This window comes from Ziziphus jujuba, chromosome 8 (assembly GCF_031755915.1).
Source record: "Ziziphus jujuba cultivar Dongzao chromosome 8, ASM3175591v1".
NCBI classification, from domain to species: domain Eukaryota; kingdom Viridiplantae; phylum Streptophyta; class Magnoliopsida; order Rosales; family Rhamnaceae; genus Ziziphus; species Ziziphus jujuba.
The window spans coordinates 12,566,643-12,594,165 of record NC_083386.1 but is presented as its reverse complement, the minus strand read 5'-3'; the positions used below and the strand labels follow the sequence as shown (position 1 = coordinate 12,594,165).

At 33.9% G+C, this 27,523-nt stretch overlaps 2 protein-coding genes and 1 pseudogene across 2 annotated transcripts; 1 reads left to right on the top strand and 2 right to left on the bottom strand.

The window, feature by feature from the left end:
• Positions 1–7,688: 7,688 nt before the first annotated feature.
• LOC107413807 (UDP-glycosyltransferase 76B1-like) lies at positions 7,689–9,360 on the top strand (annotated as a pseudogene).
• Positions 9,361–9,556: 196 nt separating this feature from the next.
• On the bottom strand, positions 9,557–12,907 carry LOC125421652 (7-deoxyloganetic acid glucosyl transferase). Its single transcript, XM_048470935.2, has 2 exons — positions 12,128–12,907; positions 9,557–10,615 (listed from the first exon to the last, which is right to left on the bottom strand). Exons 1-2 carry the CDS (start codon positions 12,651–12,653, stop codon positions 9,648–9,650), a joined length of 1,494 nt encoding a protein of 497 aa, XP_048326892.2. The 5' UTR covers positions 12,654–12,907; the 3' UTR covers positions 9,557–9,647.
• An 11,120-nt stretch (positions 12,908–24,027) lies between these two features.
• Positions 24,028–24,507, bottom strand: LOC125421543 (uncharacterized). The gene has a single exon (XM_048470749.1). It carries the CDS (start codon positions 24,505–24,507, stop codon positions 24,028–24,030), a length of 480 nt encoding a protein of 159 aa, XP_048326706.1.
• Between the last annotated feature and the right edge of the window lie 3,016 nt (positions 24,508–27,523).

Below are 27,523 nucleotides of genomic sequence, written 5' to 3'. Positions count from 1 at the left end.
AGAGGTAGGGCTTTGGGTGTCTCTTGTATTTGGAGGATTTATTAGGCCGGAAGAGGAAAAGCTTACACTACGCGAAAATTGATATCTAGCGACACTCATTTAGCGACGCTACTAAACAAACACGTCTGAAAAAACAAAACAGCGACTCTGAGGTTAATGCGTTAGTAAAAATTCAATAAATATACGACGTACTATATAGATTGTGCGTCGCCTGTTCTCTCCTCCACTTTTTTTTTTAGTTCTTTTAATTAATCTATTTTTAATTTAACAACAAATAACCCATAAAAATATTAGAGCAACATAACTGAGGTTGGTTTTTTTTTTTTTTCTTTTTTGTTATACGTGTAATAGGCGACCCACTAGTAAGATTGTACGTCACCTGTTCTCTTTTCACTTAATTTTTTTTAGATCTTTTAATCAATCTAATTTTATTTTAATAATAACAATCCATAAAAATATTAGTGCACCAAAACTGAGGTTTATATATATATATATATATAGTTAACAGGCGACGCATCAATAAGATTGTGCGTCGCCTGTTCTCTCTTCACTATTTTTTTTTTTTTTGATTTTTTAATAAAATCAAAATAAGACCATAACAAAAATTGAACCCAAGACCTCCTACACTCTCTTTTTTTTGATTTTTTAATAAAATCAAAATAAGACCATAACAAAAATTGAACCCAAGACCTCCTATACTCTCAAGAAATCACCACACCACTAGGCCAAATCACTTATATGTACTAATACAGCAAAAATTGGTTAATATAGTGTTAGGCGACGCATTATTGAAACAATGCGTCGCCAAATACAAGAATAGGCGACGCATTCCTCAACAAAAGCGTCGCTTGTTCTTTTTATTTTTTTCAATTTTTTTGTTTAAACATTTAAAAAAAATAAAATTAAAATAGGACCATAACAAGAATTGAACCCAGGACCTCCTACACACTAAAGAAATCACCACACCACTAGGCCAAATCACTTATATGTACTAATAGAGCAAAAATTGGCTAATATAGTGTTAGGCGACACATTATTGAAACAATGCGTCGCCAAATACAAGAACAGGCGACGCATTCCTCAACAAATGCGTCGCCTGTTCTTTTTTTTTTTTCAATTTATTTGTTTAAACATTTAAGAAAAAAATCAAAATAGGACCATAACAAGAATTGAACCCAGGACCTCCTACACTCTCAAGAAATCACCACACCACTAGGCCAAATCACTTATATGTACTATAATAGCAAAACTTGGCTAATCTAGTGTTAGGTGATGCATTATTGAAACAATGCGTCGCCAAATACAAGAACAGGCGACGCATTCCTCAACAAAAGCGTCGCTTGTTCTTTTTATTTTTTTCAATTTTTTTGTTTAAACATTTAAAAAAAATAAAATCAAAATAGGACCATAACAAGAATTGAACCCATGACCTCCTACACTCTCAAGAAATCACCACACCACTAGGCCAAATCACTTATATGTACTAATACAGCCAAAAATTGGCTAATATAGTGTTAGGCGACGCATTATTGAAACAATGCGTCGCCAAATACAAGAACGCATTCCTCAACAAATGCGTTGCCTGTTCTTTTTTTTTTTCAATTTTTTTGTTTAAACATTTAAAAAAAAAATCAAAATAGGACCATAACAAGAATTGAACCCAGGACCTCCTACACTCTCAAAAAATCACCACACCACTAGGCCAAATCACTTATATGTACTATAATAGCAAAACTTGGCTAATCTAGTGTTAGGTGATGCATTATTGAAACAATGCGTCGCCAAATACAAGAACAGGCGACGCATTCCTCAACAAAAGCGTCGCTTGTTCTTTTTATTTTTTTCAATTTTTTTGTTTAAACATTTAAAAAAAATAAAATCAAAATAGGACCATAACAAGAATTGAACCCATGACCTCCTACACTCTCAAGAAATCACCACACCACTAGGCCAAATCACTTATATGTACTAATACAGCCAAAAATTGGCTAATATAGTGTTAGGCGACGCATTATTGAAACAATGCGTCGCCAAATACAAGAACGCATTCCTCAACAAATGCGTTGCCTGTTCTTTTTTTTTTTCAATTTTTTTGTTTAAACATTTAAAAAAAAAAATCAAAATAGGACCATAACAAGAATTGAACCCAGGACCTCCTACACTCTCAAAAAATCACCACACCACTAGGCCAAATCACTTATATGTACTATAATAGCAAAACTTGGCTAATCTAGTGTTAGGTGATGCATTATTGAAACAATGCGTCGCCAAATACAAGAACAGGCGACGCATTCCTCAACAAAAGCGTCGCTTGTTCTTTTTATTTTTTTCAATTTTTTTGTTTAAACATTTAAAAAAAATAAAATCAAAATAGGACCATAACAAGAATTGAACCCATGACCTCCTACACTCTCAAGAAATCACCACACCACTAGGCCAAATCACTTATATGTACTAATACAGCCAAAAATTGGCTAATATAGTGTTAGGCGACGCATTATTGAAACAATGCGTCGCCAAATACAAGAACGCATTCCTCAACAAATGCGTTGCCTGTTCTTTTTTTTTTTCAATTTTTTTGTTTAAACATTTAAAAAAAAAAATCAAAATAGGACCATAACAAGAATTGAACCCAGGACCTCCTACACTCTCAAAAAATCACCACACCACTAGGCCAAATCACTTATATGTACTATAATAGCAAAAATTGGCTAATCTAGTGTTAGGTGATGCATTATTGAAACAATGCGTCGCCAAATACAAGAACAGGCGACGCATTCCTCAACAAAAGCGTCGCTTGTTCTTTTTATTTTTTTCAATTTTTTTGTTTAAACATTTAAAAAAAATAAAATCAAAATAGGACCATAACAAGAATTGAACCCATGACCTCCTACACTCTCAAGAAATCACCACACCACTAGGCCAAATCACTTATATGTACTAATACAGCCAAAAATTGGCTAATATAGTGTTAGGCGACGCATTATTGAAACAATGCGTCGCCAAATACAAGAACGCATTCCTCAACAAATGCGTTGCCTGTTCTTTTTTTTTTCAATTTTTTTGTTTAAACATTTAAAAAAAAAAATCAAAATAGGGCCATAACAAGAATTGAACCCAGAACCTCCTACACTCTCAAGAAATCACCACACCACTAGGCCAAATCACTTATATATACTAATACAGCAAAAATTGGCTAATATAGTGTTAGGCGACGCATTATTGAAACAATGCGTCGCCAAATACAAGAACAGGCGACGCATTCCTCAACAAATGCGTCGCCTGTTCTTTTTATTTTTTTCAATTTTTTTGTTTAAACATTTAAAAAATAAATAAAATCAAAATAGGACCGTAACAAGAGTTGAACCCAGGGCCTTCTACACTCTCAAGAAATCACTACACCACTAGGCCAAATCACTTATATGTACTAATACAGCAAAAATTGGTTAATATAGTGTTAGGTGACGCATTATTGAAACAATGCGTCGCCAAATACAAGAACAGGCGACGCATTCTTCAACAAATGTGTCACCTGTTCTTTTTTTTTTTTTTCAATTTTTTTGTTTAAACATTTAAAAAAAATAAAATCAAAATAGGGCCATAACAAGAATTGAACTCAAGACCTCCTACACTCTCAAGAAATCACCACACCACCAGGCCAAATAATACAATAAGAACTAGCTAGTATAGTTTTAGGGGACGCAGTCTTTTAAGAAATGGTCGCTAAATCGACTAAAAGGTGACGCATTTTTAAACAACTGCGTCGCCGTTTCACCCATCCAATTTTTAACTTTTTTTTCAATTTGAAAGTTATTTTTAGTAATTTTTTAGTTTTGTAAATATGTTTTTTTTTTTTTTAAGTTGTAGATGACCAATCAACAAAACTAATTAAAGATTAAAAAAAGAAAATGGAATAGGCGACGTGTTTTAATGGAATTGCGTCGCCTGTTCCTTCAATTATTTTTTATTTTTTTTTAAGAAAAAGCAATTTAATAAAGTTTCAATTTTTAAAAACAAGTAAACTATCAATGACAACAAACACATGAAAGTTAAGCTCATTTAACATACTTATCTAGATAAATTGGTCAATAAATGCTTGTTAAATTATAATTCTATATTCGGTACCCTATCTCAAATTAGGTCTTGAGATATTTTGTCTCGTCTATACACATATATGCATAACTGAGAAGAGCGTTGACAAAACTATTTTCTATTTTTAGATTAATGGAATTTATTTTCATTGGATTGCTACATGAATATATTTGTAGATGAACAATTAAAAAATTATTTAAAGATTATAAAGAAAATATAAAAAAATGAAATAGGCGACCCTTTTCAACCATAATACGTCGCTTAATCCCAAAATTCAAGAACAGGCGATCCTTCTTGAAGAGAATACGTCGCCTATTCTCTCAATTAACAAAAACAAAAATTTTGAAAGACATGCAAATTTTATAAAGAATAAAGGTGTACTTGAAAAACAGAAAAATAAACAGCAATCTTCGATATTTTGCTTCGCATTTTTAAGAAATATTTTCAGTTTTTATTTGTAGTTGAAAAATAAAAATATTAATCAAAGAAAAAAAATGCAATTGGGAGAAAAGGCGCGTTCTTGCCATTTTTTGAAAATTTTTGGCGCGTTTTTAAATTTTTACGCTCTCCTTTAAATCCATTTTTTCTTTTTTAAAACTACATCAAGTACACCACCTAATCGATATTAGATTTGGAAGCAATCTAAGAGAGACTTGAAGAGTGAGATATTCCAGGTTTCATTTTTCATTTGCCTACGTTGTCGTCGGCCGAGAAGCTAGATTTCTCATTGTTGCCCTCATGATTTTTTGGTTTTCTTCTTTCTTTATCTCCATCGTTTAGGTGAGTTTCTTTTTTCTTGACATGAGGTGGGTTGTTTTTTTTTTTTTTTTTTTCATTTTAACTGCAGCTTAGGTTCATTGGGTTTTATTAATCTTGCTTTTTTAGAAATTATGTTTGTGATATTGCTTGACATTATTTTGCTAAGTTCAACAAGTATTTTGTGTTGAAGATTAACTTGAATCAAGATGGTCTATTGTTTTAACTTCACCACAACATCGTACAGTTGTTGAAGAAGATGTTCTTGGAGATACAAAGATGGCTCACAATCCATTTGTCATATAGTTGCCAAGTGTCGATGAAAATGATAATGAGGATGAATGTGAGAGTGACTATGTTTGTAATGACTGTGAGGGGAGACATGTGATTCGTCAAATCTTAAGAACAATGGTAATATTTTTTAAATTTTCATTTATACTAAATTACAAATTTAATAATGATTAATATTTTATTTATTTTGCATAAGTGCTAATAACTTTTTTAATGTTTCCATATGCAGTATGAGGATGTAATATCGTCAACAAGAGGTCAACTTCCATCTTAATGAATATGCATTTATGGAAGTTTAATTAATATTAAATTTGTTATGAAAAATACAATAGCTTACAAATTATGTAAAAATATATCAATGAGATGATATTTAATTTATTTGATAATTAACTTGTTATGACAAAATATTTATTTAAAATTTTTGTATTCTATTTATTTTGGATGAAGCTAGTTTTCATTTTTTTGTATTTTAATTATTTTTATATTTTACTATTTTAATCACTTTTCACAAAATTTAAAAAAATTAAAAAACAAAGAAGAGGCGACGCATTAAGAAATAATGCGTCGCTAAAAGTGTCGTTCCGTCGTTAAATAGGCGACTCTATTAATGCGTCTCTAAATAGACAATTCTACTAATGCGTCGCTAAATAGTCAACTCTATTAATGCGTCGCTAAATAGGTGACTCTATTAATGCGTCGCTAAATAGTCACTTTATTAATGCCTCGCTAAATAGACGACTCTATGAATGCGTCGCTAAATAGTAAACTCTTTTAATGCGTCGCTAAATAGACGACTCTAATAATGCGTCGCTAAATAGTCAACTCTATTAATGCGTCGCTAAATAGGCGACTCTATTAATACGTCGCTAACAGTAAATATGAGTCGCTAAAAACTCAAAGATAGGCGACTCTTATAATGCGTCGCTTGTTGTCTTATAGATTTAGTGACAAGACGTTAGGCGACACCGTGCGATACGTCGTTATTTATTTTGTGCGACGCATTTATTGCGTCAGTTATCAACGCTATTCTAGTAGTGTTAGGCGATTAGAAGGATTCTAAACCACAGTCAAGAAGTTTAACGAGATAAATAAATTTTTACAGAGAGAAGCTTTTGGATTTGGAAGGTTTTTTAGGTGACTTAAGGTTTCGGGTGCTTCTTTTTGTTTGTTAATAAAATGGAAAACCTTCAGACCAAACCAAGTTGGTTGACAAATGGAAGTTAACATGTTTTATATACAGATTGATAAAATTAACTTGATTGTTAGATGTTCGGCTCCCTTGTGACGTGCCTTTTTAATTAACGGTTTGGTATCACGGAAATTTAAAAACTGAATTTGGACAAACAATCTCCTATCTAATTCATGTGGTGTTGAACATGAAAACATTGGCTTCCCTCTACAACAGCGACCATATTACAGTCACCAAAAACCACCCAAAAAAAAAAAAAAAAAAAAAAAAGGTGACCATATCACCCATTAGCTGTCAATTTATCAAAAAACACACATAAAACAGAAGTCTTATAATTAAATTTCATTTTTTAGTGGAATTGATAATTGAATTTTGGACGTATAAACACATAGACTTCAAAATATATAAATTTCTTAGCCAAATAAAAAAAACAAAAGGGAAAAAAAATGTGATTGATGTTGAGTTCCAGTTGAGAGATATCTTTGACAAATAATGTCCCTATATATAGTGGTTCACATTATATAACCACTTTATCAAAAAAAAAAAAAATAATGCAAAAAAAAAGAAAAAGAAAAAAAGCAAAGAACAAAAAGATAAATATATACTACCTAAAATAAACCAAATTATTTACCAAATGATACAACAAATAATATAGCTATGATACAACAAATAATATAGCTATGCATTAGTGGTAAAGAAATACAAACAACATTTTACCAGAAACAAAAGCCCCAAAAAAAAAAAAAAAACGAAGACAAATTCGTATAATATAAATATGAATAAGTGAAGCAAATAGATCAAAAAAGGATAAAAAAATAAAAATAAAAAAAAGGAATAAGTGACAAAAAAACCAAATACAATTAAATATTATCATATCACTTATCCGGTGTTACTTTCTAAAATAACAATTATGCATGAACTATTCCTAATCTTAACCATGCAATGTGACATGTCCAAGACTAATCTTGATTTAAGGGTGTTCCCTTCATGTGGCAAAGTTATCTTTTCCATATATCATATCAATTCTGGGGTTATAAACTACCATTCATACTATATATTTGCAATTAAGTATGCATGCACAATTCCGTAAACGATAATATATATATATATATATAGGTTGGAATGCACAAAAACGATAAAAAAAAATATATATATATATATATATAAGTTGAAAAGCTTATACATTACATGTATTATAGGTTCAGGGGTTTTGCACGAAAAGGGATAAAGCTAAAGATAAAACCGAGGTGAAATAAGAAAAAAGGGATAAATATGAAACCGATTATAGGTGAAAAATATGGACTCTGCTACTTGCATGCATTAATTTTCGATTATGCACTCTGCTACTTGCATGCATTTATATATACACTGAATTAGATCAATTTCGAATTTTATAAGCCTTTTTACTAAAGAGTAGGAGCAAATATATGAATAACAAATAAATTGTATATCTAATATCCTGTTTCTGCTTTGGACATACGCTTATTTGCTGATACGGAGGATCCCGCTTGTCTATATAAAGAAATAGAGGACAAATTGCTAACAAGCTTGGGAAATCAAACTCACTGAAGAATCAAATAGAGATCCACAACATGCAGCAAAGACTAGGCCAGCAAATAATACTCTTCCCACTGCCACTGCAAGGACATCTGAACCCCATGCTTCAGCTTGCAAACCTACTTTATTCCAAAGGCTTTTCCATCACCATCGTCCACACACAGTTCAACTCTCCGAACCCTGCAAACCACCCCAACTTCACCTTCCATGCAATTGCGGACGGTTTGAAAGGAAGCCAAGCATCCACTCAAGATTCTATGGTGCTCGTTTCCCTCCTCAACATTAACTGCTTTACACCATTCCATGATTGGTTATCCGAGTTGTTGTCTTCCAAAATTTCTGATGGAGAATCCATTACTTGCTTGATCACTGATGCCATTTGGCACTTTGCTCAAGGCGTTGCAGATCGCCTTAATATCCCACGGCTTGTATTGAAGACCTCCAGTGTCTCCTCCTTTGCTGGTTTTGCTGCTATTCCGCTTCTGCTTGAAAAGGGTTACCTTCCCAAACGAGGTGCATTGCAGACTCTCCTCTGTTTGTTTTGTTTCTGTTTTTGTGCTTGAAAGATTGCTTATTATTTCTAATTTTACTTGTTAGAATCTCTACTAGAAGAGCCTGTACCTGAGCTTCCACCGCTTAGAGTGAAAGATCTTCCCGTGATCAAAACGCATGATCCAGAGGACTTTTATGGATTGATGTCTAGTGTGGAGAGAGAAACAAATGCCTCAGCGGGAATCATTTGGAACACCTTTGAACAACTTGAAGAAACCTCATTGAACAAACTCCGGCAGGAGATAGGCATCCCCATATTTCCCGTAGGACCATTGCACAAGTTCTTTACCGCATCTTCAAGTAGACTACTGGCACAAGACCTGAGCTCCATCTCCTGGCTAAACCAGCAAGCAACCAATACTGTACTTTATGTGAGTTTTGGGAGCTTAGCAACAATTACGGAAACTGAATTCTTGGAGATAGCTTGGGGTCTGGCCAATAGTAAGCAACCCTTCTTGTGGGTTGTCCGACCAGGGTTGGTATGCAACTCAGAATGGCTTGAACCATTGCCAAAAGGGTTCCTGAAAATGGTAGGAGGAAGAGGAAAAATTATAAAGTGGGCACCACAACAGGAAGTGTTGGCTCACCCTGCGATTGGAGGATTTTGGACTCATAGTGGATGGAATTCCACATTAGAGAGCTTGTGTGAAGGGGTTCCAATGATATGTTTTCCTTGTATTGGCGATCAAATGGTGAATTCGAGATATGTTAGCCATATTTGGAAAGTTGGTGTAAGCTTATAGAAGAGGCTAAAGAGAGAGGAGATAGAAAGAGAAATTAGAAGAGTAATGGTAGAGAACGAAGGGCAGGAAATGAGGGAGCGAATAATGTATTGGAAAGAGAAGCTAAATTCTTGCTCAAGGCAAGGTGGCTCTTCTTACAACTATTTGGAGAGTTTGGCTGCATATATTTCGTCATTCTAGTATGGCAATATCTTCGTAAATCCTCTGTTTTTTGCTTTAGCTTTTCTTTGTGTTTGAGATATATAATTCTGTTGCGCTGATAAATGTTGGATGCTACTATTAGCTTGTCACAATCCTGTCAAATTTAGTAATGAAGAAAAAGATTGTTCCTATCAATTCTACTTGTTGGATTCCGGTTTTCATCTCCACAATACTATAATCAACACCACAGTATCTGTAAAATTAATATTAAGTGCGATAGCAATAAAAAGGGTATATGCTCGGAAAATGGCCAAACAAGTTGATCATTATTTATTTATCTGAATATCAACTTGTCTACCGAATCTTCCACTGCTTGTCAATCTTATATCCTCAATCAAGCGGTCCAAATTATGGTAGGATGATCCACCTTTATGCACACTTTGTCTTGCCAATCGACCCATCTTGTTTGCAGCTTTTGAAAACTCCTCGTTTCTTTCCACCATCAGATCATTCAACATTTTCTCTATAATTTTTCTATCACATACATCTTTCATGTCCATCCCAAGCTTCCATACCTCACTCACGAATCTACTATTCACCTGCTGATCAGCAAAGTAAGGCCAGCATATCATAGGCACCGCAGCAACTATACTCTCTAAAATTGAATTCCATCCACTGTGTGTCAAAAACCCACCTACAGCTGGGTGGGCAAGGACCTCTTCTTGGGGTGCCCAACCTACTATGAACCCTCTATCCTTTGTCTTTTCCAAGAGTTCGGGTGGGATTTGAGCATGGTTGCCATCTCCGGCAACCAAGTCCAGGCGAGCAACCCACAAGAACCTTATGTTGCTATTCACCAAACCATACCAAAACTCAATAAGCTGATTTATTTTCATGACAGTAATGCTACCAAAACTGATGTAGATTACAGTCTTTGGAGGCTGAGCATCAAGCCATGTCATGCAGCTTCTGTCTACTTCAAAGAGACTATTGAAAGATTGAAATGAGGATTCCTTGCTGGCGAGTCTTCGTTTAAGCTGCATGTGGAGAGGTCCAATGGAGTAAATATTGGGACATAGAGTTCGTATGCGTGAGAGTATTGGTCCTTCTAGATCTTCAAACGTGTTGAGGATGATTGCTTGGGCTCTTGGGCTATGGAGTGTCTGTTGCACAAAAACTTGGAGATTTGGATCTGTTAGGTCACTAGCTCGGCAGAAACTTGGAAGGTCTCGGAACCGTAGAAAGCTTTCCATGGCTGGCACATTCTTTATTAGTCTATCCATGTCTTCTTCTCCTGAAATTTTAACATTTTATTTGTAATAACTAAAGAAACATCAACATATTAATTATGCATATTAATTAAGATTTAATTAAAATAGGAAATGTTAACAAATAAATAATGCAAAAAAATTATTTGAACACTCGTATGTTTTAATGTTATTAAAATTATTTTACTGTATCTCACAATGTATAGAAAGATGGTACTAGATTTGAATGATTGTTTTTTTTTTTTTTTTTTGGTCCCAAACTATGGTACATCGTTTTTAGTATACCCCGTTAACTACGAAATTCCTCACATAATCTATTGATTCCTTGTTTTCCAACTACTTGTGTCCAATTTTTAAGCATTTCACGCCGATGAATTTGATGAAATTAACATATATTGTCACAGAACTTTGTTTCAAAAAATTTTTCTTGTGCTTCATTTTATCTTTATAAAGTGCATGACTAATTTGGCCAAACTCATTAGAGAAAATTGCATAATTAGGCTAACATAATACCAAAACAATTGTTTGAGAGATAACGTTGGAAATTCTTTTAGTTTGAGCCTAAAATGAAAAAAATATCATAGTTCAAGCTTTATAATCATATTAGTCTTCATATTAATATATATATATATATATATATATATACCCTTTAAAATATAGGAGAGAAGATCAGTATTGCATAAAAGTTTTACAACATTAACAAGAAAATTATGATTTAGTTAAAGAAATATCATCAAATAAGTTGGGCTCAATTTCAATTTGGTACTTCTTATTTTAGAGTATGTTGTACCTTAAACCCTTAATTTTAAAATATTTTAAAGATAAATTTAGAGTAATTAAATTTTTTTACTAAAATTTTGATATCTAAAATTTAATATCTTTTAAAATGTTTTAATTTCGGCATCAAATTTTAATTTGTTTTCCATTTCACTACACCAATAATTTATTCTAATTTATTGGAAGTTAGGCCTTATTGTTTAAATATATTACAATTTATGCTTTTTATTTCTATAAATTTTCATTTCAATACTTTCTAACCCATACTGCTGTTTGTAAAAAATACTGATTGAATCAAAATGCTATAATTGGAGCTTGAGGATCTAAAGTGTCCTTTCAAACTACATGATACTAAATCGAGATTAACTTAATTTTGGATGTGACGCATATTCGTTAACAATTGTACCAAAGAGGTTGAAAAATAATAAAATAGCTGACTCCAATCTTTGACTCCCATATGTTCCGATTCTTTATCAAATATTTCAAAACGGCTTCCGACAAGCAGAGCAAACATTTATCTCTTTCCCTTCTAGTTTGAACAACATGGATAAAAAAACCAAGGGTATTGTTGGTATCGAACTGTATAATTCGACTCTTTCCCAACTAGAACGGATTACCTTAACAATTCCGATTCAATCAAAATATTTTGAAACCGAATAGAACTAATTCTTAGAGTATTAAATTTATTTTTAATTAGAAAACATCAAATTAATTGCAAACTACGCACGTGAATATAGATTTACGTAAGAAGAAATTGATACCTCTAACAGGAAGCTCTCCGGCTTCAATGACATTAGGAATGTTCATATTAACCCAGATGCAGCAAGCTCCGAATGTACGAAAATGGATAATTGGAATGTGAAGCTCATTGGCAATATCAGTGGTAAAACCACCAAAAATTCCATCCACAATTATGCAACTCACTAAAGGGTTACCTTCTGAAGTACCCAATTCATTTGATAGCAGCAACTGTTTGAAAATTGACTTGCTTTCGCTATTGATTGAGTGAATAACCTCCATTATTGTGTCACCCGAGCGGGGGTGATCGTCTGGAAGGCCATCGGAGATGGTCTTGAATAGGAAGCCGGGGTAGGTTTCGAAACGAGCTTGCATGTCGGTGTGAAGGAGAAGACGATTGTGGGTGAAGTGGGTGTTGAGGAAAGTGACATAAAGGCCTTCGAGGGCAAGAAGCTCTGCTAGCTTGAGCATGGAGTTGACAGGGCCTTGTGCAGGGAGTGGAAAAACAAGAACGCGAGGAGGAGGGCGATGTGAGACTTGATGTTCCATATTGAATTTCGGGGATGGAACTGGCAAGCTTAAAGTGGTTGCCTTGTTGGTATGATTGATCGCTTGGTGTTTGTGGAAATGACTATGTAGAATGATAACATATTGAATGACAGGGGACTTCTTATCGTGCTATGATATGGACGGGAATTATACGTGTCCATATGATACAGAATAATCTAACCAAATAGAAAAAGAAAAAAACGAAAAAGTATGGATAAAGTGTTTTGGGCAGCTTAAGTCAGGACCCTAAATCAATAATTGGTGGTGAAAAGGGATCTGAAATGCAAGCTGTCGACATCAAATCAGGTGTACAAAAACTAGCCATTTTTACAGAAGATTCTTATATAAATGCTAGGCATGAGCCACGTGCACTGCACGTGACCATGATATAATTAGATTTAAATGTTTAAAAGTTGCGTTAAAGAATAATAGATATGAGGTGAAAATATTTGTTCATAAAAAATTTTTATGTTTACGTAGCTAAATTTTTATTTCCATCCGAGATGATAAATTTTTAAGTAAAATATCAGTTTTAAAAAATAAAAAAAAACAATTCCATAACTTAGTATGAAAAAAAAAAAAAAGAATTAATTCGTTTTATCAACAAAATGAAAATAGCTTTCTTAAACTCAAAATCAAATATTAGCTTTCTTGAATTGAAAATTTAAATATTTGTTTATCACATATTTCAATTTAGAAATAAAATTTAAATATTTATTTATCACATATTTCAATTTAGAAATAACCTTATTTTAAAATTTTTAAAGCAAATATTAGAATAAAAATCAGTTTCATAAAAATTCTTAATATCATAACATTCTCCAATTTTATAAAAGAAGTAATCTGTTACAACAACGGACTTCTCAATGCAAATTTATTTTATTTTCTGTGCTGTAAAATACATACTAATTTAAGCATTCAATATATTACTCCATAATCAACTTTATTATTTTCTTTCACAAATAAATCAATTATTAAACTTGAGATTTTCTAATAATATGAGAGAATTCATTGTACGAATACAAATAAAATTTATGTCTATAGAATGGATTTTTTTCGAGATGACAGTATGGGTAAATGAGTTAGCAACTTCACATAATATCTAAATGAATATTTAGACAACTTAAACAATATTGTACTGCTTCTGTTTTTTGGTCAAGAACATTTTATTTCCTCACCAAACAAAGAAACACAGAACATAATACCAATTTTTGGTTTACATCTAGCTTGTTTCATATAAAAAATATTTGACATGAATTAAAAATATGCATTTTTGATGATGCGATGAACAACCCTCGGTTGTCTCGTTCCTTTGCTTGATCAGCTTCTCTCATTCTGTTCAAATAACCAAACATCAAAAAACGGAACATAATAATCTAACAATTATTGTTAGAGTTTCTACGATAACAAAAAAAAATCTAATTCCCTATTTTTGAGCCTCATTTTGACAAATCTAATTTCAAAAGTTAAATTTAATTAAACTATTTTATAAGTCCTTCCCTTCATTATTTAAACCCCTCTTCTCAAGCATATCATTGTCTAAACCCCTCTCCTTCAAGCATAATTTTAAATGAAAAGTACTAGCTTGCATTACTTCACGAGTAGTGTCAAAAATTCCAAATTTATTTTAGAAATACTTCATCAAAGCACCTCTTCATGTAACAGATTTTTGAAATCTAATTAACACATATAATATTGAAAATAATAATTTATTTAATTTAAAAAATGCAAGGTTCTTTCGTAGAAGGGGTCAAAAAAATCAAGAGAATATTTTAAAATACCAAGAGATTTTTTTTTTTTTTTGGTTGATATAAATACCAAGCAAACTTTATGCTTGCTTAATATACAGCACTTAGAAGGAAAAGGAAATGAAAATAAAATGACAATAAAACAGAAAAAGAGGAGGAAGAAATTATACAAAGAAAAAGAAAAAAGAAAAAAAAAAGATACAAAATAAGACATGGTGAATGAACTTCTCACAACAATATCAACATATTATGAAATATGTTTCACACCCAAGTAAAAAGATAAATATGAGGATAATGTCACGTTTCGTGCAAAACGGGTGAAATTCTTGAGGTTTAGCCGGAATGTTCTACACTCTTCATGAAAATTTAAGAGAAACTCAGCAAATTCTAGAAGATTCAAGAGAAACCTGGATTAATGTAGATAAGAATCTCTCTAGAATAATCTTTGTAAATATCTAGTAGAATATTCCATTTAGATGTATGCCCTGTGTACATATCTAGAACATTATATTTTTGCGATACGTGCCACGCCCTCTATATAAAGAATTGGACTCTCATTTGTAATATATCCAAATATTTGAGCAATACAAGTATTTTCCACATTCTTTCAATCTCTCATACTTCCTACTTTACTATCTTTAACTTCCGCATTGTGATAGCTTATGAGCAAAGATTACTTAACAAGTGAGGTGTTAAGTACCGTACAGAAATGTTGGAAAAGTTAGGTCGTGACAATAAGCAATGGATTACTCACCTAGCTTTCTATGCTTAATTCTTGAATAGCCTGTAACACCCCTTCCCGAACCATGCCGAAATTTTGCACGTTGATCGAGGTTGACTGTTGACCGTTGACCGTTGACCGAAGGGGTCAAAAGTTGACTTTTTGACCTGGTTGGAATTCTAGGTTGACTGAGGTACCGTTACGAAGTACACGTTGGCACGAGTTCGTAGACTAGTAGCACGTTGAAAACGGAGCTACGGTTTGAAAGTTATGAGCAAAACAAGTTGAGGTCCAAACTATCCAAGGGGTGCCGGAGTTGACTTTTGGTTCATGCAAAGTTGAGCGTTGACTCATGCATGGTTGTGAAGTGCTTGTTGATACGAGTCTGTAGACTAGTGGCACGTCCGATTTGGACATGTGGTTTGAAAGTTATGGACTTGTAGAGTTTTTCAAACACTGTATTATTTTAATATTATTTTTAAACGCGTAACGATGTGCCACGTGTAACTTAATGAAGGTGACCATGTGTCACCATGTTGAGAAACCACATGTCAACCATGTGTAATATCAAATTATTTTTATTATTATTTTAAATAATAATATTTTTTATTTAATTATTTCATTATTTTTATTTTCCTTTTTCTTTTTCTTTTTCTTTTCCTTTTCCTTTTCTTTTTTTTCTTTTTCTTTTCTTTTCCCCACGTGGAAAAAAAGGGCCAGGGGCCTGATTCCTTTTCTTCTTCTTCCTCTTCCTTTCTTTCTTTCTTCCTTCCCACCGCCCGTCTCTCTCTCTCTCTACCTGCTACACTTTTTCCGGCCACCGGAACCACTCATGTGCCGGCCGACGTGAAAGCCCACAACTGGGCGACACCGGCAGCCAAATTTCAGGCCGAATGGCCAGCGGACGCTCCGGGATTGGCCTCCAACGCCGGTAGCCGGTGTGTCGCTGGTTTGGCCATTTTCCGGCAGCCACCGGTCGTGCAACCGGTCCTTTCCCACTAATTTGGACCCTCTGATTCCGATTCTGAGCTCCAATTAACTCAACTCCTGTCGATTTGCGAGATACGAGGAATTGAAAACCGACCGAAGCTTTCCGGCCAAATTCCGGCCACCTCCGTCGGAATTGGGGTCGATGGAGACCGGATTGGTAATCCTCGTCGCTCAAGCTTCGATTTGGTATATAATTTGTCAATTTTGGATAACGTTTGTGTTTGACCCCCCGGGTACCGGGTATTATTTACCCGATTAAAATATTAATTTATATGACTGTGTGTGAATTGTGTTCTAGGAGCACGGGTGAGTCGTGGAATTGATCCCATGGTGGATCATGGTTTAATTGCGTGCTCCAGGTGAGTGACCCACCTTTGAAAATTTTTTTGGGGTAATTAATTGTATTTATGTGGTATTAAATTGATATCTGTAATTGATGCTCATGTGGTGTACTTTAAATATAATCGGGAAAAATATTATTTTATATATATTTACCCGTTGGTGCTAAATGGAATTTTTGGGGTCATTAAGAAATTCCCGATTATTATTTTATTGTGATTAAATGGTATTTATTACACATGAGCGAGTATTTTCAGTAATTCGTTGTGTTTGGATTTTATATTATTTTTCGGGCATAATTGGGTTAAATATTTTATGAAAATATTTGTTTAAGTTGGTGGTTTAATTTTATAAATTATGCCTGCGGTATTTCAATTGATGAATTTCGTATTACGAGAAAAGGTATGGTTTTATTTGTTATCGAAGTTTTCGTACCGGTTTGTTAAATAAAAATATATGGGATGGTAAGTGTGAAAATTTGGTATATTTCCCACGGTAATTTTGGAAAACGGTACGGTTGGTTTAATAATCATTTTAGACGCATTCACACAGTATTGGTGTTCTGGTATATGTATATGTGGTTCAGCGCGCAAGTATTATTATTTCACCCTTGAGTTGCCATTGGACCGTGGGCAGGCAAGTTTGTTATTGCGCACACCCACCCCCCTCCTTGGCCGGGATGATGGTTTCAGCAGCGGTACTGTCGGGACGCCGCCAGTCGGTGCTCAGGACGCTGAGTATCGAAGGCATCACTGGTATATGGTGTGGTGCGTCAGGTGTAATTGTCAAGTGTAATTTTCAAATAAAGTTTCAAACCCCAAAGAGTACAAAATTATTTATTATAAATTATTGCAGTTTATTTATATTTGGGGTATTTATTTATTTATTTATTTGTTGTTTGTTAAATTATTTGATCCCTTGGTTTTTGGGAAATACGAATATCGGGTTTTGTGAAATTGTTTTAAAAGAGGAACATTTCCAACGGAGTGAATAGTGAGAGTTTTGAGAGAAAGTATTACTTCAAATGTTTATTTATTTATTTATTTATTTAATTGTTCGGTATGGATTAATTAAATTCCTTTATTTTTATATTATTAATATTAAAGGTGTATGGTAGATAGGGTCACTCACTGAGATGATTAGCATCTCACACTCTTAAATTCCGTTCCCCTAGGTTCAGGTTGGAGACGTTGATTGTCTGGGGCGAGCCAAACGTCTCAGTTCGTTGCCGAAGGTTCAAGAAGTTTTTCTTCCCTTTTTCCTCTCGACCTTGTGTTACTTCTTATCTATCATTGTATAAATTCCACATGTATCTGTATAATGCTCTGTATACTGTATTGGACGTGTAGTTTTTATTTATTGCACTGAGTTGCTGTTATCTTTTGAAGTGCTGTAAATTTGTGGAAACAAATTGTAGTAATGTGGGAGGAATAAGGGGATGAATGTTTGAAGTGTGTTTTCAGTGCAGGTAATTTTTGGTTAGTCCTACCCTTAGGGGAGGTGCTGTCGGATTTTCCGTTGGAAGGTTTGGTGGTATTTCCCTGGGATCATGGCTTGTCTAGGGTTCCGAGGAAGGAATTCTGGACGGGTCCTGACATAGCCCCTTGGCAAACTTAGCAGGCATCGGCAACAGATGCAGGGCCCTTTCCCCTGTAATAAACCCAATACAATATAAGACTAATGACAGTCCACATGATGATTACAAAGTTCATATAATTACTTTTCTAATAAAAAAGAACGGTTATTCCCAATAACCAAACTAAAAGACTCTGAAAATGAAGGATATGGGAGTTTTCAAAAATAGTTAAACTTTCTTTTTCAGATCTAATAGAAATAGTTTCTCATCAAAATTCAGTCCTATACAAATTAATATTGAAAATCATGGGTTTCAACCAAGAAGAAATTAACCCAAAGTACGGAAAAATCAATAACTTCGACATAACAAATATACCCTTTTTGGTACATTTAGTTGAAAAGTTGTAAAGATGCTTCTTGGTTGATTTTTTGAGGACTATGATTAATGCAAAAAGCAATGGTCATCATCTTTTGTTTAGCATTTGGAAGTGATTTTCAGTTGTCCTGTTTCGCCAACTCAAATCCCATTTTAAAACCTACTTGTTAATTGTTATATCCCTTCTATATTGGTCTTCTTTTGCTGTGCTGAATTTTTGCAGTTGAGCAGAAGTAAACTTCAATTATCAGAGAATCAAAATGCTCAATATATATATATATATATATATATATGCAACATTCTACCAAACAAGTGGATAAATAAAATTGCACCTCTCAATACCGTGTTAGGAATGCGACTATCATCACCATACTCTTCACACATGAAGATCACAAAATCAATCCAACATATATATATATATATATATATATATTTTATTTTCAGCAAGAAAACAAAAAAGAAAGAAAAGCACAAACCTCGGAATAACAGCATTGCAATTCCTTGTGTCTCTTCCCCAACAGATAACAAGTATTCCTTAACGTTATCAACAAATTGAGAACCATCATATTTTCCAGGGCAATATCAATGTCATAACAAACTTTCCGAAAAATAATAACTATAATAATAAAAATCAAAAGGAAGAATACCTATACATATGTGGTAATGCGATGCCCATTACAGTCATTTTATTATAACTATTCCTGAAATCGACCAAATATGGTTGAGCACAACAATCAATTTCAATTATGTGTGTGTGTGTGTGTGTGTAGAAGACGAAATAGAGAGTAATTACCAGAAACTTAAAAAACACCTAGAAGAAAAAAAAAAAAAAAAAAAAAAAAAAAAAAAACAAAACAATCAAACTAAACCATTGACAGGACAGAAAAATCCACAAAAATAAGCAAGTATGGCCTTCTGATAGCCATACCCAAAAATCAGAAATTCTAACCATACTGCAAGTGCAAGTCTGATTCTGAAAACTCATCATGGTGGCAGGTGGACCGATCTTAGCAGAAGCCATACCTTGTTCAGCCTTCCTTTTGTAACCTGGTCTTATCTTTCTGTCTTTGGCTGAAATTATCAATTTTGTCATTCCCAAATGAAATAAATATTTGGGCAAAAATGTAAGTGCATTTTTAAAATTCAAGTGCCGAGTCTAACCTTCTATTTCCCTCTAAAACAAAGTAAAGAAGAAAAACAGCATAAAGGAGAATGGTGTAAAGATATTTTCTTAGGGAGTCTGAAAGTAGTGCAAATTTTTGACATTGCGCCTTTTATATGTAGTTATGGATAAAATAAAACAATTAAATTTTTTAAAAAAAGAAAGGGCACATCTGTATTTCCAAGGGGACCCAAAAATTGGAATAGTCTTGGGCATTGCCGCTTTAATATATAGCTATAGATTTAATACGTGATAAAAATAATAATAAAATATTTAAAATATTAAATCATTTAAATTATTATAATCACATCAATTTATTTTTTTCAATGTTAAAAAGTTGTTCAAGGACTATATAGAAATATGCGGTCTTGCGAGACCATATGATTTTTTTTCACCAAGCGGTGAATGGTAATTATGGGATATATAATTTGGTTTTGTGCTAATTAAGGTGAGGTTTAGGGGTTGTTGTAGTTTAGTTTTGAATTTTTTTTAGCAGCAATCCTATATATTCAAATATTGGCAAAAATATTTACCAAATGATACATGTTAATATATTCATATAATTTTTTTTCAAATATATATATATATATATATATATATATTTATATATGATAAATATTGATAAATGAACCTTTAAATTAATAAATAAATAAAAACAAAAATGAATTACATATTATTCAATCATTATCATATCATTTACTAAATAAAGCTAATCAATATTTTATTAACTCTAATACTATTCGTTTTTTAAATGGTTTTTTTTTTTAATTATATTCTAGATGTTGAGAGTGATTAAGCCATGGTCTTGTATTTTCGTTGATGTCTATCGAATTTTCTGAAAGCATTTGGTGATATTAATATTGATGGCATAAGAAATGAAAACAATGGGGCAAAAGAATTTCATGTAGCTTGCATTATATATATATATATTTTTTTTCTTTCTTTTTCCTAATATTAAAAATGGGAGAATTTAAATTTGGGTCACTATCTGTCAGGACCCGTCCAGAATTCCTTCCCCGGAACCCTAGACAGCCCTGATCCCAGGGAAACTCTACCGAACCCTCCAACGGAAAATCCGGCAGAGCCTCCCCTAAGGGATTTACTTACCACAAATTACCTGCACTGAAAACACACTTCTAACAACATCCCCTTATTCCTCCCACAGACTACAAATTGTTTCCACAAATTCCAGCACTTCAATATAAATACAGTAATCCAGTGCAAAATAAATACAACAAGAATGAAAGAAATAGTACAACCGCAATAAAGAAGAACAGGGTACTTCACGAAGTAAAACAGCGATGAAGATCAAGTCCGCTCCGAGTGAACGCCGACAACCTGGTACCTAGAGGAACGGAATTTAAGAGTGTGAGATGCTAATCATCTCAGTGAGCGACCCTACTACTCTACACTATCATACCACGGTAATAGGTATATAAATAATAATTATTTGGAAATAATAATGTCTCTCAAAACCCTTACAATTCTCTCAGTTGGAAAGGTTCCCCTTTTAAAACATTTTCACAAAACCCTTTATTCATATTTCCCGAAAACCAAGACATCAATTAAATACCAGAAGCGGTAACAATTATATTTTTAATTCCAATTCAGTTTCCAAACATTTTATTTTTAAAACACAGTTCTGAAAATTATTTGATGCACCCACTATATACCAGTGGCGCCAACAGTACCCAGCGTCCCAAGGTACCGCCAGACAGGAGGTTATAGAAAGAAACCGGCATACGGTCGCGTGGCGTCCCACTGCGCCGCTGCTAACCTGGTGTCCCGGCCAATGGGGGGTGGCCACCCTCTCCGATGGCATCCACAGGACACCCTCATAATATCACCTGCGTGCTACTCACACCCACCTGCGCGCTAATCATATCCGTGTGCACAATATCCATATCACATATACCATATCACATAATCAGAACACCAGTACGTGCACGGTGCATCTAAAAATCATAAAATCCACAATTTAAATTATAAAACAAATTTCACATTTTTCATAAACATAGCGGGCATAATCCATCCGCTTGAACCGGGAAATTCTCCACAATTTCCTTATAATTAATACCATAAATCCCATGATTTTCAAATCCACCAACTCCCAAATCCATCAATTCAAATATCCACATTTTTTCCAAGCATAAATAATTTCTCGAAATATCATAATCAAATCCCATAATATTTTATGGGCATATTTCATAAAAATTGAAATCACCAACATAACCAAATATTTTCCTTGAAATATTTGAAAATCGAATCGTGCCCAATTTACCATTAAAACCACACCAATTTCAAAATCCTCAAAACCATAAAATAATTCCACATGGCATAAATTGGTGAAATACACATTTTCTTAAATCCGATAAATTCACAAATAATTCCACAATAATTCAAATAAATATTTGGCACATAGAAATTAAATTCCAAATATTTAAATCACACATTATATATTCACCAATTAAATTCCCAAAATTAATTTGAAGGTGGGTCACTCACCTGGAGCACGCAATTAACCCATGATCCACTACGGGATCAATTCTACGACTCACCGGTGCTCCTAGAACAAAATTCACAGACAGTCAAATAAATTAATATTTTATTCGGGTAAATAATACCCGGTACCCGGGGGCTCAAACACAAACTTTAACCAAAATGGTCGAATGATATACCGAATCGAAGCTTGTGGGACGAGGATCACCAATCCGGTCTCCGTCGACCTCAATTCCGCCGGAGGTGGCCGGAATTTGGTCGGAAAGTTTCGGCCGGTGTTCACTTCCCCATATCTCGCAAACCGCTTCGAATTTCTGGGATTGGAGGCCATTTTTGGATTCAGAGGACCCAAAATAGGGGGATAGGAGGCTCAATTGGGAGTGGGCTGGCCGGAAAACACAAGAAAAGAGGAGAGAGAAACTTGGCCGGCCGGCGGCTTCTCCGGCCCGATCGGCGCGCGTCCGGCGGCAGCTGGCCGTGAAACTTGGCGGCCGAGCTCGCGAGGTGGCGGGCTTCCTTGGTGGCTGGCGCGTGAGGGCTATGAGTGGCCGGAATTTGAAACACAGGAGAGAGAGAGGGACGGTCGGGAGAGAAGAAAGAAAAGCTGCGTGTGTGTGTGTATTTCGGGGAAGAAGAAGGGAAAAAAGAAAAGAAAAAGAAAAAGAAAAAGAAAAAGAAAGAATGGTGTTTTCCCACGTGGGGAAAGAAAAAGAAAAAGAAAAAGAAAAAGAAAAGAAAAAGGAAAAGAAAAAGAAAAAGGAAAAGGAAAAAGAAATAAAAAATAAAAAAAAAGAAATAATTAAATAATATTAATAATAATATTATTATTTAAAATAATAATAAAATAATTTGATTTTTTTTTTTTTTTTTTTTTTTTTACACATGGTTGACATGTGTCATTTTACCATGTTGACACATGGCCACCTTCGTTGAGTCACACGTGGCACCTCGTTATGCGTGTAAAAATAATATTAAAATAATACAATATTTGAAAAACTTTACAGGTCCATAACTTTCAAACCACATGTCCAAATCGGACGTGCCGCTAGTCTACGGACTCGTATCGACGAGCACTTCACAACCATGCATGAGTCAACACTCAACCTTGCATGAATAAAAAGTCAACTCCGGCACCCCTTGGACAGTTTGGACCTCAACTTGTTTTGCTCATAACTTTCAAACCGTAGCTCCGTTTTCGACGTGCTACCAGTCTACGAACTCGTGGCATCGTGCACTTCGCCACGGTACCCTAGTCAACTCAAAATTCTCACCGAGTCAAAAAGTCAACTTTTGACCCCCTTGGTCAACGGTCAACGGTCAACCTCGGTCAACATGCACGGATTCCGGTGCGATTTGGGACGGGGTGTTACAGATTGTAACATCCCACATCGGTTGGAGAGGGGCACGAAGCGGTCTTTATAAGGCTGTGGATACCTCTCCCTTCAGGACGCGTTTTGTGAGCAAAACCTTGAGGCCAGGGGGGAGAGAGGGTGTGAACCCTGGGCCAAAGAGGACAATATCCTGATGCGGGTGGTCTGGGCTGTTACAGTGGTATCAGAGCCAGTACCCGGATCGGTGTGCCAGCGAGGACGCTGGGCCCCAAGAGGGGAGGATTGTAACATCCCACATCGGTTGGAGAGGGGCACGAAGCGGTCTTTATAAGGCTGTGGATACCTCTCCCTTCAGGACGCGTTTTGTGAGCAAAACCTTGAGGCCAGGGGGGAGAGAGGGTGTGAACCCTGGGCCAAAGAGGACAATATCCTGATGCGGGTGGTCTGGGCTGTTACACTATCTAAGAGGAAACACTGATTTTTATTATTTGGCTATCTCAATAAGGATATTGCATGTAAACTTTTTTTTTTTTTTTTTTTTTTGTCTGGCTTGAATAAAATGGTTGTAGAACAACCCAAAACACCCAAAGGCAAACAAGCCTACAAAAGGGAGTTGGCTGAAACTCCAACCTCCTAGGCAACAAAAATAGGAAACATTCCTGCAAGGGAATCAATGGGAATTGACCCAACAAAGTTATTTTTAAGACACCATTGGCTAACAAAATGAGCGAGAAAGTTTTCTTCTCTAGAGACCCAAGTAAACTGGACTTCCTGGAAATCATTTCTTAAACTCTGGATGTCTGCAAAGACCCCTTCCGATAGCCAGTGAGCTGAAGTAGAGTCATGATTTTCCAGCTGAAAAATTACATTCCTCGAATCAGATTCAAGCCAAATCTTCTTCCAACCTTTCTCCTTTGCCAAGACTAAACCCTGCAGAACGTCGTAACCTTCTGCTAACTCCGGAATATCGGTGTGAAGTTGAGCTGCTTTTAATTCTAGAACCTTGCCCGAGTGGTCTCTGGCTACGACTCCTATGAAGCTGGTTTCTTCTTTGACCGCGACATCGGAGTTAATTTTGATACAATGTGCTTGAGGCTCTGGAGGATATTGCATGCAAACTTATGTGAAGGTTTTATGCCAATTAGATGTTTGATAATTTGAGCATTACCAAATCACCAACTACTACAAATTGATACAAAAAAAAAAAAAAAAAATACATATAGATCTTAGTATATTTAAATATGGATATTATTAATATTTAATCATTTTCCTTTTTTTTTTTTCTAATTTATCACACACGTGATGGGTGGTCGCGATTGGCACGGGACCTTAATTTCAATTGGTAGTATACCATGCTCTAGAAAAAATTTACCCTACATTTGGCAGTGCGACTCTAGCCTCTCAAAAAATCGGGGGATTCATGTAGGTTCCATATGTGTGGTCTTATTAATTTGTAAGGGGCGGGAACTGTACTCTTGGAAGCAGAGGAAATTTGATCCATACTCTGATGCGCAAATTATTACCATGCATTTATTTAAGCATATAATATAGGGTAAATACCACTTTGCCCTCTTTATTTTTATTTTTTAACAAAATAAAATACTATTTGTTAGTATCGGTGGTGATGGAGCACTTGTGAAACACATATACCATGTAGCAACTTAATTACATATTTTAAGAGGATTGGCTTTTCGATCTTAAATTTTTATTATAAATAATTAATGCATATAGTTAAATGTCTCCACTCATTATTTATCCTCTTGGCATAGATTCTACAGTTTTTTTTTTTTTTTTTGGTAAATAGATTCTACAGTTGTTTATCACCAATAATAGCAAATAGTTAAATTCTTTAAAGAATATTCTTACATTTCACTTTTACGTTTTATTTTAACCATATCATATTTCATTATTTTTTGTTCCTCTTTAGCTTCTCTAATAGTCAAACAAGCAGTCAACTACTGTTTTTAACTTAAAATGATGGTTTTAACCTTTTTTCTATTTAATTATATAACACAAATAATACAATTATTACTCTATTATTATATATTGTTTTAATAATTTTAATTTCATTTTTAATTCTTTTAAACATAAATGTTGTAAGAAATATTAGGCAGTTAATAGCTGAAAAATTATGGTGATTGGTCATTGTAATTTTTTTTTCTTTTTTGTTTTTTGTATATTTGAATAAAGAAGGGATAAAAAATGTCTTTTACATTAAAATATATTAGTTGACTATAATTTGACTATCAAAAGGGGCTAAAGTGAAATAAATATAAAACATGAAGGCAATATGATGAAAATTTTCAAAATAGAAATGCACTTTTACACCCAAAAAAAAAAAATTAAAAAAACAAAAAAAAATTTCAAAATAGTGGGGATCAAAATGATATTTATCCTAAAAACAATGTATTAATTTTGATATGGTAAATACATTGTTACAACTTTATGATAAAGAAATCATTAACTATATCATCCATATTGGTTGCCTTATGGGGGAAAAAAAAATATCAATCAAGTGTAAAAAAATCTAATTAATCGTTCAGAATAATCACTGGTTAATCCCAAGTGTATGGGTATTTTTATCACCTAGGAAGTTCCTATCGGGACATAAGGAACCAAGTGAAGAGTGAAGTGTCTAGCCATCCTATTTAAAGCAAAAACATTCTAGTCAAACAATTAAATTCTCGTCAATTAAGGTCATGGCGATAAGGATTTATAAGGTCGGTTATAGAATCTAAAGTTGGTTAAACAAACCATCCTTATGAAACCTATATAAAATAGTTTGAAAAGAAGATTTAGGCATTCCAGAAGGAAGATTTGGATAGTCCGAATGGAAAATTTTGATGGTCTAAACGGAAAGATGAGGTTTACATGAGATAACCAAAGAAAAGGATACAATAGTGTTCAAGCCCAATTAAAGTGCCCATGTGCCAACTGAATCTATCTATTAGAATATGCCGATTGGACTTTCTAAATTTCAATCATACATATAAACTAATGTAGTCTGGTTGCTTGTTTCATATTAATTATAAATTCCACTTGGAAAACAAGCCATATAAGGTAAATTCGTATCGGACCCATACATCTTATAAGATCTATAAGTCCTATGTAAATGTAAATACCTTTGAGAACAAGCTTAATTGTATTGATCATAAAATGTTATAAAGATTTATAAAGTAGCTGTTACAAGGATAACTACATAAAATAACTACTCTAACTAAGATAAGTATTACAACCATGTTGTTTCAGTGGTAAGATGACAATGGTTTATCATGTCTTCTCAAAATGATTGGTCTTTGAAGCACACCAATTGATACGAATCTAGGTCGACTCGTGTCTAAACCCGTATTATATTAGTCCGGATCTCAATTAAGTTCAAGTTCTTATGGGAAAACCTTCATTCCTAACCAACCTGTGATTAGAAACCTTGGTATAATGAAGACGCCACAATAGATGATGGATTTTCCATTAATAAGTCAAAACTAAAACACTAACTCTAACTTAATTTCTAATAGTATTTTCGGTGTTCAAAAAGAACAAACAGAATTCTATTCACAAATTAATTTTCTGAATATTATTAAAGGTGTGTTCTTCCTAAAAAATAAGCACTCAAATAGGCTAAAGTCACAAAACAATAAAACCCTAAAAAGCTAGGACAAAACTGGCCATGCATGCTATATTCCTAATGTAGCCGAATTTCCATTCCTTTTCTAATTTAATTTTAATTAATTAATTCCTTTATTTTGAATTAGGAATTAATTAATTTACAAAGGAGATAATAAAATAATAACTTTCCTAAGTTATTTTGTCCAGCAAAATAAATAAATGAAAGCTAATTTTCTAAAATAAAAAGTTAAAATCAAATTAGGAAACTAGTTGAGTAGTTTGATTACAAGGTATCTTTGATCAATTTTCAGCTTGTAGAGGCTCCAAAACAACTCTCATATGCCATGTAGGATGCCAAATAAGATTAACAATGATTCCCACGCGTTGCCTTTTGATTGGAATAACTCAAACTTGGTTGAACAAGAAGGAAAGTTAAGGCCAGCGGCTAAGCAGCATATTTTCGACCAAATTGAGATGCTGTCGGTACAAGCTGATTTTAGGTCTTTTGATTTTGCCTTATCAT